Source organism: Sarcophilus harrisii, chromosome 3 (genome assembly GCF_902635505.1).
Source record: "Sarcophilus harrisii chromosome 3, mSarHar1.11, whole genome shotgun sequence".
Classification (NCBI taxonomy): domain Eukaryota; kingdom Metazoa; phylum Chordata; class Mammalia; order Dasyuromorphia; family Dasyuridae; genus Sarcophilus; species Sarcophilus harrisii.
The window spans coordinates 146,813,817-146,833,256 of NC_045428.1; the positions used below are offsets into that span (position 1 = coordinate 146,813,817).

At 33.6% G+C, this 19,440-nt stretch overlaps 1 protein-coding gene across 3 annotated transcripts in view; it reads right to left on the reverse strand.

Annotated features, from left to right (window-relative positions):
- STK24 (serine/threonine kinase 24) overlaps positions 1-19,440 on the reverse strand; it is a 143,066-nt gene that overhangs the window by 31,169 nt on the left and 92,457 nt on the right. For all 3 annotated transcript variants that reach the window (XM_031958583.1, XM_031958586.1, XM_031958585.1), the window contains exons 3-5: positions 14,714-14,770; positions 2,799-2,907; positions 2,260-2,417 (exon numbers count right to left, since the gene is read on the reverse strand). In XM_031958583.1, the coding sequence (XP_031814443.1) occupies positions 2,260-2,417; positions 2,799-2,907; positions 14,714-14,770 (324 nt within the window). The remainder of the gene's footprint in view (positions 1-2,259; positions 2,418-2,798; positions 2,908-14,713; positions 14,771-19,440) is intronic.

The window sequence follows — 19,440 nt, forward strand, 5'->3', positions numbered from 1 at the left end:
AAAAAACAACTGAAGGAAAAGGCCAAGTACCTTCACTGTCCATATGTGAAGAAAAATATATCATTTATGATAAAACCCATGGATAAAACTAGGGCCTCTGATTACCTGTGGTTCTGACTCATACATACCATAAGTAGGCATGATACACAATTTTCCTCCCTGCCTCCTCCCAGCCCTCTGGGGCAGCCAATGGCTTTACTCTGCTCAAAGCTTCAGCTGAGAGAGCACAGTCAGTGCTTCAGCAATGCCTCAAGACAGTTAAAGACAAAGCAGAATGTATTACATTTCTTGTCTGACAATGGTAAGGAATTGATGGGAATATTGAGTGTGGTCAACTATTAAAGATAATGGGTGATGAGAATATCATTAAAAACCTATTTCAGCAAAAACATTAAATTTACTTAATAGTAAATGTGCCTTTAAAATAACAAAGAGAATTTTCACTGAAAAAAAGATTGCACACAATGAAGCAGACTTTCAAATAACAATCAACATATCCTTAGTGAAAATGATACCTTAATATCTATAACAGTAAGTTACTTCATCAAAAAGCTACTCCAGAATAGGCAATAATTCCAATTATTCATATCCTAATGAGGCCCTGGAAAACATAAACTATTTCCCACATATAAGAACTGCTTTCATAAAAGAATGACCATAATGAAGAAATTCCATATGCCCTTAAATGTGAAAACGAAGCTTTTAAATAGAACTACTACATTTGGATTCCTAATGTCTCAGTCCTCAAAATACTATACGTATAAGGAGAACTGTCACTAAAACTAATGAAGCAGCTAGACCAGCTGAATACAGAAAAAATCTATGATGATGACAATACAATCTTTTAAAACACTGAATGATGAATTTCCAAGATCTTTACAAAAGGACTAGAAAAAAAATCAGATTTTTGAAACAGAACATTGTTTTTGTAATTGAGGAGATATCAGAAATTACATATTCATATGCCTATTTTCTCCTTCCCATGATAGCTTTTTGAAAATCTCCATGTATACCAAGAATAACCTTGAAGTTATGAAAAAGGAGAAAACTGGCATTTTTGCAAGTGACTTCCTATTTCTTCTAATCATACAAACTGACATATTCCCAGTGTTTACATATCAGAAGAAAAAAAAAAGTTTTTGACTTGAAAATTTCTAGATGGAGATATAAAAGTTCTTCTCCCACAAGGTGACTCCCATACAAAAGTTACAACTATATGAGATTCCTTGATAGTTTGTTCAGTGATTCTTTCATTAATACCAAGTGAATCTTAAGAACATCATAGGATCACAGACTTAAAGTTAGAAAAAAGACCTTAGAGCCCATCCCAAGCTGCCACATGGCACAAAAGTGCCATCCTGTGTCTCTTTCCCCACTCCCCACCCCCCGCCCCAATCGCTCTCACTTTTAAACATCAATACTCTTCTGGTGTAAGAGAGTGCAGAATAGTATACCAGAAGTTTTAGTGCAGTTTTAAGCTTCATAGATAACAGCTTGACAGAGAGATCATATTTCTCTGAGGAAAAACAACAGCTTCTACATGGACTGGTACTCTTGTCCACAAGCTACACAGGAATTGAACACAGCCATTCAAAATAATAACTCTTAAATAAAAACATTTTTAAAAAAATTTAGGGGGTAACTAGATGGCACAGTGGAAAGAGCACTGGCCCTGAAATTGGAACTCCCGTCTCAGACACTTAACACTTACTAGCTGTGTGACCCTAGGCAAGTCAATCCAAAATTGCCTCACCTCCCCTCAAAAAATAATTTTTAAAAAATGTTTAAAAGTACAGTGGTCTGTTTAGACACTAATAAAGCAGCAACCTATTAAATATTAAGTTTTATTGTACAAGAAGCGCAAGCTAGCTATAAACCAAAGTAACCCAATCAATGTTAGCCTGAGATTTAAAAAGCCAGGGTTGAGAACTAGTTTAGCTAAAGGTTTCTCAACTTCTCCCCAGGATCACTTCATAAAACATTTAGATCACTGAGTATGGGAGCTACCAGGTCTGAAGATTGGCAAATGATAGTAAAGTGAATAGCATGTTGTTGCTATTGTTTTTTAAAGACAAAGGGGAGGATGGAGGTTGGATCAACACCAAAAGGGGGCTTCAGAGATGTAAAGGAGGTGGGGTTGCTTTTTTTTTTTTTTTTTAAATAAATAGAGAACTAGTTATTTACTTTATAATAGGTTTCAAAGTGTGCTTTAAAAAAGATTATAGCTGGAAATTACATAAAGCTTTGTTCTGATCTTACCTTTGAATCATAGGCAGACTGCTTGATGACTTCTGGTGCCATCCAGAATGGGGTGCCTACAAAGGTGTTTCTTTTTATTTGGGTATCTGTCAGCTGCCCAGCTACTCCAAAATCGGCAAGTTTTACTTCCCCTTGTTCAGATAGCAGAACATTTGCAGCTAGAAAACAAAAACATGCACTGCCTTGTGACATTTTGTATAATGTTGTCATGTACTATTTAACTCTGGGGCCTACTTTTGTTTCTCACAACTTTGGAGTTGATATCCCAATTCACCTATAAAGAATCTTTATGATAGGGGGATCAAGTTTTACCACATTTTTATATGCAAACAACTTTACAACATATCACCCCTCTCCCCTTTCCCCAAAGTCAACATTTGTACTTAAGAAGAATAAATACAAGGTTATTAGCTGAAAAAAGATTCTGCCAAAAACGGAGAGAGCCCTAAAACTCCAGAAGTCACATTCTGTCAGTTTCTCGGCAGTTTGATAAATTACCCCAAATTGTAAGAGAATAAAAAGCAACATGTTTTTCTTACCTTTGATATCTCGGTGAATTTTCTTTTCTGAATGCAAATAATCAAGTCCCTTCAGGATTTCTCTTAAAATGGTAGCAATCTGAGTTTCATCTAGAGCGCCAGGTTCTAACTGTTAGAAATATAAATTGGTGATAGTCATTAAAACGACTCCTTCAATCATAGAATAATTTACCTGGAGTTGGGGGTAGATCAGAACCACACACAATATATATAAATAACAATGACAATGGCTCATGTTTCAATAGAGTTTTTAGCTTTTACAAAATACTTCCCCCAAAAACCCCCAGAAAGGAAAGAGGTATTAGGGTACGGGTGGCTGTTTTGAGCACAACTACAATTTCATCAATAAATGCAAATTTTAATGAGGAAATTCAATAGAGGCTTGTTCTTACTCCACAGCTAAGATAAGTGAGGCATTCCTAATTCTATTTTCAAGGAAGACGTTATCATTTCTGTTTTCCAGATGAAAAAGTATGTGCCAGTCATCCATGGTATGTAAAAATCCTTTTCTATCTCAATAAACCATTTACCAAAAATATTTAAGGGAGAAAAAAGTGGTGAGAGTGGTTTAATGTTTCACCCCTACAAATGTGAACCATCGGTTGCTAAAGATGGTCAGTCTTAGGCCAGAGAAGAAGAGATAAAGAAATATTTTTAGATCTGTGGTTTCAGTGACCCAAATCCTGAGCTGCTGCAGACTTAGGTTAAGTTCTGATCTGCTATGTTGCACTGAAGGGGAACAAGTAGAAACCAAAATCCAAAGAGGCATAACAACTTAAGACAAGACTTAAAAGAGCTCAGGAAATCAAGCCATGTCAAGAAATTTTAAAGTGTCTATCTTATGCCTTTGCAGCATCTAAACTGAACCTATGTGTGAAAAAAAAAGAAGAAAGAAGAAAGAAGAAAGAAGAAAGAAGAAGAAGAAGAAGAAAGAAGAAGAAGAAGAAGAAAGAAGAAGAAAGAAGAAAGAAGAAGAAAGAAGAAAGAAGAAGAAAGAAGAAAGAAGAAAGAAGAAGAAAGAAGAAAGAAGAAGAAAAAAGAAAGAAGAAGAAAGAAGAAGGAAGAAGAAGAAGGAAGAAGGAAGAAGAAGAAAGAAGAAAGAAGAAAGAAGAAGAAAGAAGAAAGAACATGGTTTAGGTTTATAGTGTTTGCAGCACACCAAAAAGTTGGGGGTAAAGTTTTAAAAGTAAAATATCCAAATATCTATACAAAGTTAAATGTCAAAGCATTCAAAAAAACAGAGGCTTGGATGAACTGTTCACTTCTTCTTCATGTACTTGGAGCTACAAAAACAGAACTTGTAGGGGGATGAACTGGTTGAGGATAGATAGAGAGGAAAAAGTCCACAGATTCATGGTAAAGCTACAGAAGTTGGTTCAAAATAACACAAAGAAAGGTATTTTGTCCTTTCATGTCACTAAACTGGCAGACTGGGCTTGAGGACTGATTCAAATATTAATACCTTTAATATTAATATCCCCTGTAAGGCAAGTGCTAACTATACACACAACTGGCATGACCACCATATAATGGTGATGATGACAAATAATTTGTGTTTTATATAATGCTTTAAGTTTGCGAAGCACCTGACAAATATTCTCATTTTATCCTTACAATTTTGGGGAGGTAGGTGCTATTATTATCTCCATTTTATGAATGAGGAAACTTTGGAAGATCAATCTCAAGTGGTCTGCCCAGAGTCCCACAGCTAGTATGTGAAGTGGAATTTGAACTCAAGACTCACTGGTTCCAGATCCAGTACTCTAGGCAGTACACTATCAAATTTACTATTTTATGTATGTTTTAGATTGTATTACAGACTTAGAAGATATTCACTGACCTAAAAGGAACATAACAAAGAATAAATCAGGAATTTTAAAAGCATAGGAGACAGGGTAAGGAGTGTCTCAAAAAAACTATTTAGTAATATAACAATTCTATGTCCCTAATGCTATTCTAGTTATTTGTGACAATTCTTTGACTTTTTTATCTCTGAGAATTATAAATATTTTCTCTAATCCTCTCAATACTCTTCTTGATCTTGTGAAGCAATCGTACTAGCACCTACTCATTTAGCAAGAGAGAAAAATAAGGAATATTAATGACTGGATCAAGATTAGTCAGTGGTGCATCAAGATGTGAAAAACTAGGAAGTGAACTCTTCACTAATTATTTAAATTACTTTCCTGAGAAACTAGACTTAAATCTAAAAATGGACATCTCAAGCCATGAAACAAGGAGACAAATGACTGGAGAGATCCAGGAAATCGGTGTTAATCTTTAACAAAATGACCAGTATTGTTCTGTAAGTATGTATAATTTTGCATATATTCAGTGAATAAAAATGCCTAATATACTCTACTTTTACTCAAGTAAAAATAGCATTTGCATCTGTAATACAGCCAAAAGGAAATGAAACTAAAATATTCACTCTAAGGTCAAATGCATCACTGATAAATCCACAGTTGCATGGATAAATAAACATAGACCACTCTATTTATATACTTCATGTCTTTCCTCATGGAAAACACCATTGAGAGGCCTACTTTGTACTACACAATGAGTTCCTGAAAAATTAAGTGTCAATTATTTTAAAATGTAAATCAGAGAAGCTAGATGGCGAAGTGGATAGAGCATGGGCCCTGGAGTCAGGCACCCCTGAGTTCAAATTTGATCTTGAACATGACACTAGCTGTGTGATCCTGAGTAAGTTACTTAACCCCAATTGCCTGGACCAAAACAAACAAACAAAAACATACAAACAAACCAAAACCAAAATAAAACCACCACCATCACTCATACTCACTCTCTCTCTCTCTCACACTCACTCTCTCTCTCTCTCTCACACACACTCTCACACACACACACACACACACACACACACACACACACACACACACTAACAATAATTAACAATAAAAGAACAACAAAAAAAACCCTGAATCATTTTCTCATTATAATTTCACAAATATTATTACCTCCCACCAGAGCTATGAATTCTGATAGTCACAATGCACCTTTGGCTGAAAACTTATTCTACAATTAACCAAGATTGAATCCTTTCCAAATGTTGTGCTTGAGAGTCCAGAATTTAAACTCCAGCTAATAATACTAACCTAGTATTTCCATACAACTTTATTTTCTTAAAGGAGGGTATGGCTAAATGAGCAAACAACTCACTTGATCTTTCAGTTTCCTGTAAGATTTTACTTCTGGAAGTGAGGGAAAATGCCAGCAATTTATAAATGTACTTAAAAGTAAGACACTGAACAAGTTAACTCTTAGTCATCCCTTACTATAATTTTACGTTTTAACTATTTAAAGTGTTTGTTGAACAGTAAAAAGTTAATTCCCTCTACTTTGAATATAAGTTTATGCCAGGAAAAAAACACATTTAAAATACTAATTCTACCATCTATCAATTCGAAATGTTGCATTTTTTTTTTTAACTTCATTGTTAGTGCTTATTTTTTTTTTTTTAATAGCCTTTTATTTACAGGATATATACATGGGTAACTTTACAGCATTAACAATTGCCAAACCTCTTGTTCCAATTTTTCACCTCTTACCCCCCCCCACCCTAAATGGCAGGATGACCAGTAGATGTTAAATATATTAAAATATAACTTAGATACACAATAAGTATGCATGACCAAAACACAAAATGTTGCATTTTTGCTATACTCAATTCACTAATGGTTTGTGGTAAAAGAGAGCAAAATCAATGGGAATAATAATATAGTTTATAACTATAAAATTATAGTTTCCATCTCTTTCCATCAAACCAAGTCAGAACTATAAGAAGCAATGTGGTATAATGGAGTTAAGTGCTGAATTTAGCATCAAGAACCTTCGATTCAAATCCCAACTCCCAAATTAGCTGTGTTATCATGAATAAACTCAAAAGCTTATCTATAAAATGGGCATATTTGTACAACTTACACCTCACAAGTCACTGCATGGAAAACAATTAAGTGTTCCATAAATGTGAATTATTATAGTAAATATTATTACCTCATGGGAATTTACCTGCTCCTATTTCAAGTTTCGGGTAAAGTTTTTAATTCTAGTGATGAATAAGCAAATAGTCAAGTAGCATGCAAAACAATGGAGAAGTAGTATAGCTACTACTAGTAGTAGATCAGCTAAATTAAATGGAGAGATTGACCCTGAATTGGCTACATGACCAGCATTTTACTAGTTCAACTAAAACACAGTATTAACTCTTCAATTTTAATTTTTCTGATTAATCATTAACAAATGTTTCTACTGAATTCTTTTATTTGTAACAGGATACTTAAATGTGTGACTTATTAAAAATTAAAACGATGATGACAATGCAAGTTTTCTTACAGAATGTAGAGCACAGAAAAACTATTATACATTGCTATCGCTTCCAGAGAGTAGAGCATCAAGAAGAATCTGGACATTTCAAACAGGTTTACAGAAAATCCTTGCCTTCACAAAGACATTCTGAGCAGGATGCTTCCTTCCTCTCCTTTGTGGAAGGCTGTGAGAGTGCTCACTTTCAGTTGGTCACACAACTCAGCCTGAAACTCGTGACTAAGAGTGATCAATGAGAGCAGCAGAGCACTTTCTCAATTAGATTCCCAAGCTGTCACTTAGTTCTTAGAGAAATACTGATTGACTTATTAATTAGCTAAAATCTTTTCAGTCTTTGGTTTCAACCATCGAGCTTCAATTTACTGGCATTCAATAATTTAAAGCAAGAATTCACGAACAGAGATGGTAATTCCTGCTTTATGAAGGGCTCATGTACTTACTCAAAACTGAACAATCTCTTTTAAGTTCACTTCCTTCTACAGTTGTTCATCTATTAGAATTTTTAAAATAACTTAATTTTTTTAAAAAGCATCCTTAACTAATGATTTGTCCATCACCTTTCTCACTGTTATTTTAATTATCAAGTCTACTCCCCTCTTCCAGTTTAACACCTTCGTTGACTCTTTCTTTTCAGTTACTCTTCCAAAGATTTCAACAGTTAGTTCATGGTTAAATAAAAAAGGCTTTGGACCTGGAATCTAAGACCCTGGGTTAAAACCCCAGCTCTGCCCACTTCCTGGCTCCCTGATGATGGCCAAGTTATATTTCCCTTCCCTAAGTCTTTGTCACCTCATAAGGAAAATGGGGAGTTGAAGCATATTTTCTCCAAGATCCAATTTAGCTCTAAATTGTTCATTCAAATGAAATTTAACAATATTTATTAAATGTGTGCATTTTGCTAGGGATTAAAGATAAAAATAAAACAAAACAAAATGAAAAGCAGTACCTGGCCTGAAGCAGCTTTTATTATACTGGATAATTTCACTTAAAACCTTAAATTTTTATGTACCTATCTAAAATAATGGAAAGGAAAGCTGGAATTTATGCCATAGAGAAGCTACTTCCCTCACAGTCACAATTTTTTTCATCTTTAAAATGGAAATGGAAAGGTATAAAGTAAGAGCAGAGAGGGCTAGTCCTAGAGTCATGAAGACTGGATTCAAGGATCTGATCATCAACCTATGAATAAACAAAGCTTCCCCAGAGTTTAAATAGATATTACAAAACTTTGATTATGCAACCTGGTTTCTGCCTCAAAGTCTCATACACCATCTAGGTCAATGTCCTCATTTTATAGATGAGGAAACTGAAGTACAGAAAGAGTTAAGGGTTTTGCTGGATTAAACAAAAGTCAGGATTCAAAACCAGGCTCTCTGATTTCTAATCCATCACATTCCCTATTATAATGCCAATCAATCAAAACATTGCAGAGCTAGAAAGGAGTTTAGAGATTGTATAGTTCAATACCCTTTTTTTTTATTTTTATTTTTTTGCAGACTAGATGATCCCAAAGTTAAACAATGACAGAGTGACTTCATTAATGATTTCTGTTTCCCAAATACAAAGAGTGTGAATCTGGAGTCAGGAAGACCTGACTTCAAATCCAACAGTGATGTACTTTTTCATTCTGGACAAGTCATTTAACCTGTCTACCTTAGTTTCCTCATCTCTATGCTGGAGATAATATCACCTGCCTTCCAGGATTGTTAGAAAGATAAATGGTATATTTATTAAATGCTTTACAAACCTTAAAGTACTAAACAAATGCTAGTGGTTGTTATTAAATATTCTATCCATAGGTTTAAAAATCATTATTTGAAATAAATTATTAACACTGTCTACAATAATTTGAGGGGACCTAAGGGGAGAAGAATGTAACTGGAGATCCCTTAAGGAAGTGGTATCAAACTACCAACACATTTCTCTCCAAAGCTAACAATTATCTCTTCAAAGCCAAATTCAACAACCAGCCATTCTGGAGAGCAATTTGGAACTATCCTCAAAAAGTTATCAAACTGAGCATACCCTTTGATCCAGCAGTGTTACTACTGGACTTATACCCCAAAGAAATTTTAAAGAAGGGAAAGGGACCTGTATGTACAAGAATGTTTATGGCAACCCTTTTGTAGTGGCCAGAAACTGGAAACTGTATGGATGCCCATCAACTGGAGAATGGCTGAATAAATTGTGGTATACGAATATTATGGAATATTATTGTTCGGTAAGAAATGATGATTTCAGAAAGGCCTGGAGAGACTTACATGAACTGATGCTGAGTGAAATGAGCAGGACCAGGAGATCATTATATACTTCAACAACAATACTATATAATGATCAATTCTGATGGACCTGGCCATCTTCAACAATGAGATGAACCAAATCAGTTCCAATATATTAGTAATGAACTGAACCAGCTACACCCAGTGAAAGAACTCTGGGAGATGACTATGAACCACTACATAGAATTTTCCCAATCCCTATATTTTTGTCCACCTGCATTTTTGATTTCCTTCCCAGGTTCCTAGTACACTATTTCAGAGTCCGATTCTTTTTGTACAGCAAAATAACTATATGGACATGTATGCATGTGTTGTATTTAACTTATACTTTAACATATTTAACATGTATTGGTCAACCTGCCATCTGGGGGAAGGAGTCGGGGGAAGGAGGGGAAAAATTGAAACAAAAGGTTTTGCAATTGTCAGTGCTGAAAGATTACCCATGCATATATCTTGTAAATAAAAAGCTATTTAAAAGAAAGAAAGAAAGAAAAAAGAAACATCACAAGATAGGAAGGGAATTAATGAAAAAATACATGTCATAACAAGGAAGCATTTTCTTCTAATCCCTAAATTTATCCATTATGGCTTGTCAAAAGAACAGTAACAGTTAACATTTATACAGTGCTTTAAAGGTTTACAAAGCACTTTATAAATAGTAGCTGCTGTTAATATTATCCCCATTTTATAAATTAGGAAATTGAGGCTTGGAGTAGTTGACTAGTTCATGGTTATACAGTTTTCCCTTTTCCCACACCCATCTATATCTCTCTACTTTTGTTGTAATCTCAGAAAGTCTTTATGACTAGCTTTGTTAAAGTAGCAAGATGATCTGTCCCTCTCTTCAGTGACCTCCCACAAAAGTCTTACTGAAACAGAAAATCAGAGGAACAATATAGTTTATAGGTACCAGAGATATTCTTTGCCTAGAGAGGAAGGAAAGGCATATGGGAAAAAAGATCTCAAGGATACCTATCCCTCTGTAAATATGACAGATAGCACTGCCAGCAGAGCAAGTGACTGCAATCCAAAACAAGCAGATTGATGCTAAGAGATTTATCCAAAGGGCAGACCAAGCAGAGCTTTTCTTATACTTAAGAACTGATATTAGGCAAAAGATCCACAGACACTAGAACTATAACAAAAAAAGAAGGAAAGAAAGGTAAGAATAGAAAAGAAGAGTTGTCTTTTCTTTGCAGCAGGCTACCCCTAATCATAAATTATCTTTACAGAGCTCTATGCCATGGTGACCATCCTTCATGTCTTTTCCACACCTCAAAAAACATTTATCCAGTCCCTGTAAGAAGGGAACAGTCAAAGTCAAAGGAATTGATGTCTCTAGCTCACAGAAGCCACCAGAAGCATTCCTAGAGCCCCCTACTAATCCCTATCCTTGTTAACACATTTCAAAGGTTTTTTAAATTATTCTACTTTTATCATCTAGCATGAAGTATTTTCTAAAATGAGATATCTTATTAAAATGTTTAAAGAGAAAAAGGCGACATCAAAACATTATCTTATTTTTCCATCATGTCAGTCATACCCAGCTCTTCCTGATCCCATTTGGGGTTTCTTTGGCAAAGACATTGATTTGCCATTTCTTTCTCCAGTGTTTGAGGGTAACATAAGTTACTTAAGTGACTCACCCAGGGTCACACAACTAACGAGCATCTGAAGCCAAATCTGAACTGTGTTCTTCCCGATTCCAGGCCTGGCACTCTATCCACTGACCATCTAGATATCATCACCTTTCCATTAATTCCACAGTTCTATGGGAATCATTATATTACTCACTGCTGTCATGGCCTAAGCCATGGCTGGGGAACATCTGGCCCATGTTGGGCCTGTGAAATCATTTCCTAAGGCAACTGCTGGCAATGATGAGATAAAAACTAGTTACAACCTCCTACTACTTGAGTTCTATAAGTTGATAATTAAGTAATGATATTATAAATATCCAAATGGCCTTTGACAGGAAAAAAAAAAAGCTTTCCCAGCCCTGGTATACACAGTGAAAACTACAAAACATCTATTTACAGAAAATATAAATAACTGAAGATCTCTCTTCTCTGCCCCAATTACACTAAGGATAGGAAAGGGAGGAGAGATAAAAACACAAAGAAAATAAAACAACATGAAAAAGAAATGATACAATTGTTATCCTTGAACTAGATGTTATTAAATAAAATTTACTTATAAATTTATTTCAAGAACAATCAAATAGGAGATTTTCAAATAAATGACCAAATCCCCTATGTTAGCAAGCCCAGAGTGTTAAAAATACAATGTCAATAAAACATTTTTTTGTTGTTCTATTAGTAGCCTACAACTGATTCCAAAATTAAACAAAAGACTTTTCTTAAACTCTCTCAAATCTCGCAGCCAAATACTTAAGTCATGTCTTTAAGGCTAGAGAGCTTTCCATTTCACCATGGCTGTCCCCCAAAATCCATTTAAAATAATTAAACCACTGTGGTCTTAAAACTGAAGAACTGGTGCAAGAGAAAAAATACTAGAATTGTGGAATCAGTAGAAAACTAGTTTTGATTCCTGCTTCTAATACAGTCATGATACACTCTAGTTGTAAAATAGGTACAATCCCTATAGTACTCGCCTCAAATGAGATTACAAATTCAGAATCAGAAGGCAAGAGGACATCTTGTCCATAAGATATGCAATAAGCTCTTCAACAATCTTAGTAACCATCATCATCAGAGTCTAGAGATCTGAATATTTTGCCAATGATGGCAAGAAAAACAGCTTCTTTAAACAATTTTACAAATAGCAAAAATGAAATTTTAACTTAAAATATGTAATTCTACAAAATCTGGCTAGTATGTAACTCTAACTTTCCCTTAAGTACTATTTTCCAAGAAAATGAGGAAGTAAAAAGATGTTAATATATTTAATGTGTTTATCACACAGTTAAGTAGCAGCATAGGATATGTTATGGGTGATTTTATATTTGTTTGTTTAGGCTTCGCTCCCAGCATGTTATTTTTTACATCAATCCTCTTGCTCTTTGAGATGTCCAAAATAAATCTTCCAAATGCATTTCCAATAAATATTTCTGCACTCGATTCATGCAACCCACTGTATTAGATGCTGGAAATTCAAAGACAAAAACAAAACAAAACCCTACTTCTCAAGGAATTAACATTCCACCAGAAGACCAATATCAAAAGATTTTTTTTTCCTGTTAATTACAATTCAGATGTCTAACATTTAAAGACATCTTACTGTTTAAGAAAAAATTATTAAACATTATTAAAAATATTTTTTTGAAAATAAATTGTTTGTCACCTAAAGGAGTCCAGATGCATTTAAAGCAGTTTAGTGTTAGAGTGGACTTGTCAGAGATCTAGGTTTAAATTTTCTGGTTATTCTTTCCCAGTTGTTTAACTGAAAACAAATGACAATCTAAATCTCAATTTCCTTGTCTGTAAAATGGAAATAATATATTTATATTATCTTCTTCAAAATATTGTAAGTAAAATCTTTTGTAAACTTCAAGACTGCTACATATATATGACCCTTTCCTCTCAGAATTCATTTTTAATTTTCTATTTTTTTCCATCCTGATTTCCATATGAAATAATAACATATTCCTTCCTCTTCCCCTTGTGTCATAAACCATATGATCTCCAAAGACAGAGAAGGAGAGATATAAATCTAGAGATTTAGGGAGGATAGATTTCAAGACATCCATGGACTTGTATGGGGGAAAAAAATCATCTTTATTTTCAATAACCTCTGAAACTGGCATTTCTTTCAATTATTTAAAAGTATAACTCTACGGGATCCACAGAATTTACCAAAATTCTAAAGAGTTCTGTGAAAATAGAGATTACTAACTCCATATCTAGAAAAGTTAAATTCATCATAAATGGCAGAATCAGACACTGTTGACTACTAGCCACTAATTTCTCCATAAAAGTAAAAGAAGAAATACAGTCATTCCAGGATAGCCCATGTCCAGGGGAGAAAGCCTATGAGCTACCTAGAGAATGAACTTAAGGGCACTCAAATGTCTACAAGTCCATGCCCCAGAAAGCATATTGATAAGGGAGACAATGACAACAAACTTATTCGTTGCCTGTCAGAAACCTGGGAAAAGAGTTTGTTGTAAGGGTGTGAGAAGCAGGTGTCTAAGGCAAACATAGATTCTACAAATGGAATTCAGGGATGTGGAAACGGGCTGATGTTATTAATGACCTTGCCCAACAAAATCTAGAAATAGGAGGCCCTATGCCTAGACAGGACCAGGCTACAGCTGTGCTTAAAAATGGAACTATTAACAGGGAGAAATGTCAAAAACTAGCTCCTGAATTTTTACATGTAAAATTGTAATTAACTTAAGCTGGGAAATGTTCCCTATCTTCACAACTATAAATAAAACCCAACCTTCCAATACATCTTTATGTTTCACAGTAAGAAAAGTAGTGTAGTAAAGTAGAAGCAGCCTCAGAGCAAGGAAGAACCCAAATTCAAAATCAGCCTCTGACACCACTGGATATGTGATCCTGGCCAAGTCACGCTTAGTGCATGACTAGCAAAGAAGGCACCAATCTGCACTGGCAGAGGGAACTTCTCCATCTGAAAGTTCCCTCTGCTATTAAAATCACAGGATTGATTCCTACCCCAATCCAAGGAAAAGCCTTAAGAAGACCTAAATGAAGGTTTCCACAGAGGAGGCCATACTCTTAAAAAAAAAATCATTTAAGATTAGGCTCAATGTCAGTTATAAATCCTGACAATAGAAGTAGCCAAATCCTATGTAACAGATATAACATCTAAATATTTCCAAGGGATGGTCTTTAAATTTTTTTCAAAACAAAGATTTAATTTAATTTAATTTTGAAATTCATCATTCAGAGAGTACAGAAATTTGGGAGCTTCTAAAGCTCAAATGTAATGAATTACAGAGTATCAGTTATATAAAGGATGAGAATCACTGATGCTAGGTCTTCATTGTCAGAGAAATAAAATTCATCAAGTTCTCTTATGTTACTAGGTTGGTGAAAGATAGGTTCATTTGCTAATAATATTTAATATCCTGTTAAAGAAAATAAATTGGGCTCAGAATTATTACTGTAATTTCAGGCTGTGGAAAAATTAAATCAAATAATTCTGTTAAGAGTAAATTTGGTGGGGGCCCCTCTGATGTAAATATTACTACTGCAAAAGGATATAAAGGTAAATAAAAATTTAACAAAGTTTTTTTTTGGTTTTTTTTTTAAGTTTCCCTAAGAAAAAGTTACATGAGGAAACACTAAGGTTATATATACTTACTAGATCTAATGCAGAACCTCCACCAAGATATTCCATTATTATCCACAATTTGGTATCCTAGAAAATTAAAAAAAAAAAAAAAAAAGAAATTTAAGAAATAAAAGAATCAAAACAAAAGCTTCTTCTTGAACATCATATAAAGCTAGAGGATTTTAGAATTCCATTTAACAAGTTCAATTTAGAAAGGAATAACTCTTATAACCATGTACTAAATAGTGAACACATTAAAGTAAACTCATTAATAATAGAGCTTCTACTAATTGGAGATCAGCCTTCTATAACCAAAAAGGATAAGATGGACAAAATGACCTGGGAATACCACTGCCTTGCTAGAATTATTACTGTATGACTCCCAAACTTCCATAGTGATTCAGACCCAGAAATGATCTTGAGGTGTCCTTTAAAAAGATTTAAAAAGCAAAACAGTTATCTTCTGAGGCAAAAAGAATAAAACCAAGAAGAATATAATCAACAAAACTTACTTCTTACACAACAGGATTATGCTGGCCTGTTTACTGTGCCAAAGTAAAAGAATGCTCTGGGTGGCTGATATTTACAAAAGGTAAAATATTTTTGTACAAAATGAGGGCGATATGGTAGAGATAAAAAGAGAATGAAAAAAGTTCTCTCCTTTTTTGTCTCTAAAGACAATAGACAAACAATGTAGATATAAAAGTTCATAGAAAAATCACAGAAGGAAGGACTCTATCTTCCATAATTATGGCTAATATGAAAATTCTTTTTTTTTGAATTTTTTTTTATTTTATTTAATAGCCTTTTATTTACAGGTTATATGTATGGGTAACTTTACAGCATTAACAATTGCCAAACCTCTTGTTCCAATTTTTCATCTCTTACCCCCCATCCCCTCCTCCAGATGGCAGGATGACCAGTAGATGTTAAATATAATATGAAAATTCTAGCCTAAGAGAGATAATTACCAAAAATATATATATATCGAACAGTTGAAGTAACATAAAAGTGAAAACTTTTTGCACAAGCAAAGCAGCTGCAGTCTAAGAATTAAAATGAGAAATGAGAAAAATCTTCACAGCAAATTTCGAATTTGAATTCACAAATACATAAGAACACGAACATTCCAATAGATTACTGCAAAACAATGAGGAAGCATGCATAAATCTCGTGACAGAGAAGTAGGTGATGGATTCAAAACAGAATGAGACATTTCAGAGATAAATAATCTCCAAAATGTTTTCCTTGAGTATATATACCTATTACAAAGGCTTTGATTGTTTTGTTTTTAAGGGAGAGAGAGAAATCATAGGGATGATTAAAAGAAACAAAAGGTGACAATCATGAAAACATTTTTTAAGATGCAGTTAGCCTAAGAAGGCCAGAAGGAAACAGAGTCAAGCTGGACAGATTTAAAAATTCTATGCTAAATTTATATATTATATATAATAGCTTAGAGATTCATGGTTTCCATATGCAATCTTATTTTTCTGTGCTATTGAAGTGACTTTTATTTATTCAGAATTAAAAAATTAAAAAACAGGTGATCATTAAAATAAAACTTTAGGTTACAAAATACTGAGTTTTTGCATAAACAAAATAAATTCAATTCAATTAAAAGGAAGACTGCAGAATAATTACAGCTAATAATCCAAGCTATTTAAAAATCTAGACAAAAGAACAAGAACAATTTGCCAATTGAACAGTCAAGTTATAGATCTGTTATAATTGTTATAAATCAACTTTCAATTAAAGAAACGCAAACTATTTTAAAATGCTGTAAATCTAAATTCCCTAAATACTTAGAGAAATTTACATGAAAACTATGAAATTACATCTCATAATTACAGTGGCAATGACTATTAAAAAAAAAAAAGAAAATGACAATTATTGAAGAGAGAATGTGAGAAAGGACATTAAAAGGACTGTTGATGAAAATGTAAATTGATTCATACACATTCCAAAATTAGCAACTACCTCACTAAATCAACCCCTTTCTCTGTCATTCCCCTTCCTCTCAAAACACACTATGACAATATTACTATGCTATACAAATCTGTATATGTGTATCTCTAAGATGAAGAATAGAAGAAAAGGGTGAATGTATACAAGAATATTTATAAAAGAACTTTGTGTAATAGCAAAGAACTTAAACAAAACAGGTACCAGTTAATTGAAGATTGGCTAAAGGAATTATATTATATGAGTGTAATGGAATACCATAGGAAATGATCAATATGGTAATTTAAAGAAACATAAGAAGTCCAACTAAATGACAGAATTAAAAGTGTAGCATCAGGAAAACAGTCTACAGTGCATGAAAACAACACATGGGAGGACCACTCTGAAAGATCTTAAAACTAATTCCTGGCAGAGAAGTAACTAACTTTTAAGAAACAGAAAAAGGTGTATTTACAGAGATGCCCACTAATTTATTCTGAGGGCTTCTGGGGAAGAAGGGGAAAAGGAATGGACGAATGGTTGGTAAATTAGTAGGAGAAGGGGGGAAGATACCAATAAGATACATTTTTAAAATATACATTAGAAAAAATGTAGAAAACAATAAATAGCAGATGTGTTTTAAGTACATTAGTCTAAAGTTGTATAATTCTTTTTTTTTAATTTATTTTTTTCCATTACATTTAAAACAATTTTGACATTTGTTTTTAATACTGTGAATTTCAGATTCTCTCCCTTATCCCCACCCCCAACACCTATTAAGAAAGTACACATAAAGTTATCCAAAATATTTTCAAAAAAGTTATGTTGGGAAAAAACCCCAGAAACTACCCTCCCCCCGCCCCCCAAAAAAACCCTCAAGAAAAAGAGAGAGAATCCTTCAATCTGTATTCAGACACAATCAGTTCTTTCTCTTTTATGGACAGGATTTTTCTTCATGAGTCCTTCAGAGTAGTCTTGGATTCACAGATGATCATCCCACAACATTGCTTTTACTCTGTACGTGGAACATTTCACTTTGCTTGAGTTTATGAAGCACTCTTTCTAAGAGCATCTACTTGTCATTTCCCATAGAACAAAATTTTCCATCATAATTACATAATTCAATTTATTCAGCTAACTCTTCAATTGATGGGCATCCTCTTAGGTTCCAATTTTTGCTCTGAGGAAGAGAACTACGAAAGACTTGCTCCTAAAGGTATGTCTACTATCTTTTTCTGATGAAACCTTTGGAGTGAACTTTCTCCAAAACAGAATGGCATTTGAAGTTCTTTAAGTGGTGAAAGTTATTATTGCTTCACACTCATGAACAAAAAGCTCAAGGCAAATGAAATGGAAGACCAGAAGTGTTAACTGTTGGAGTTGTGAATTAGTCTAACTGCTCTGGGAAACTTTTGGAACCATATTAAAGAAGAGTTACTAAACTGTATATATGTTACCTCAATGATATCACTAATGGAAAGAAATTGTGTCCATGACGAAAACAACTAAACAAATCATGCTATATATATAGTATAATGGAAAATAACTAAAACATTTCAAATGATGAACATGAAGAATTCAAAGAAACTTAGAAGTACACATAAATTGCTGCAAAAATAAGTAATCAAGAAGCAAAATAATGTGCTCGGTACAATGATAAAATAATTACTTTAGAAATCTTAATATAGCAATCAATCATCCTACTTGAAGACATATCTCCCAAATCCAGTCTTTTTATTGGCTAGCCTCCATTCCTGGAATGTTCTATCATTCTTCACCTCCCAGCTTTTCTACCTTCCTTCTGGATACAGCTCAAATCTCACATTCTACAAGAGACCTTTCCTGACTCACATCCTAAGGATTCCTTATATTTACACTGTATATATATATCTGTTTTTTTGCAAACAGTCGTTGTAGTGTAAGGTCATTGAAGACAGATACCATTTTTAAAAAATTTTCTTTTTGCATTTGTCTTAATAGCACATAGCATAGTCCCTGACATTACAATAAACACACAACAAAGGCTTGTTGAATAAATCAGAAAAAAAAAGTGGTATATTACAGGTGTGGAGTCATGTTTTCAGACATAGTCAACATGTCTCTTTAAAAAAAAAAAAGCTTTACTTGTTTAAGAGAGTTCTTAGGGATGCTACAACTATTATAAAATGGCAGTGGTATATAGCAAAAGAAGGACAGAAGATCAACAATTTTTTAAAGAATGGATATAAGCTGACAAGATGCCTATGAGTTAGCAATATATAGAAATCACTGGATAATTTATCAGGTATTTCAGTCAATGGGTAGCAACTATAGAGAATATCATGGGTTTTCTTGAAGTACCAAAAGAAAGTTTTCTAATCCAAGAATTATTTTTGCTGTTAGTTGGAAAGATTTATTTTATTTTTTTGGCAGAAAGGTAGCCCCATCCTTAACAAAAATTAGAAATTTGATATTTGCCCAAACTTACATACATTATTATCTTTGCATTTGCATATCTATATGTATGTAAATTTCCCAAAATACAGCAAGCTAATATCACTATGCTGTCTGTTGTAACCTCTCTCACATGGTGGTGATAACTAAACCAAGTATAAAACAATTCCCCTAGTGAATATTAGGGAAAAAAATCTTGAACAAGTAGGATTTATTTTAAAATTATTAATAAAGCTTTTTATTCTCAAAACATATGCACAGATAATTTTTCAACACTGATCCTTGCATAGCCTCATGTTCCAAATTTTCCCCTTCTTCTCCCCACCTCCTCCCCTAGATAGTAAGTAATTCAATATATGAAAACATATTTGTACAATTAT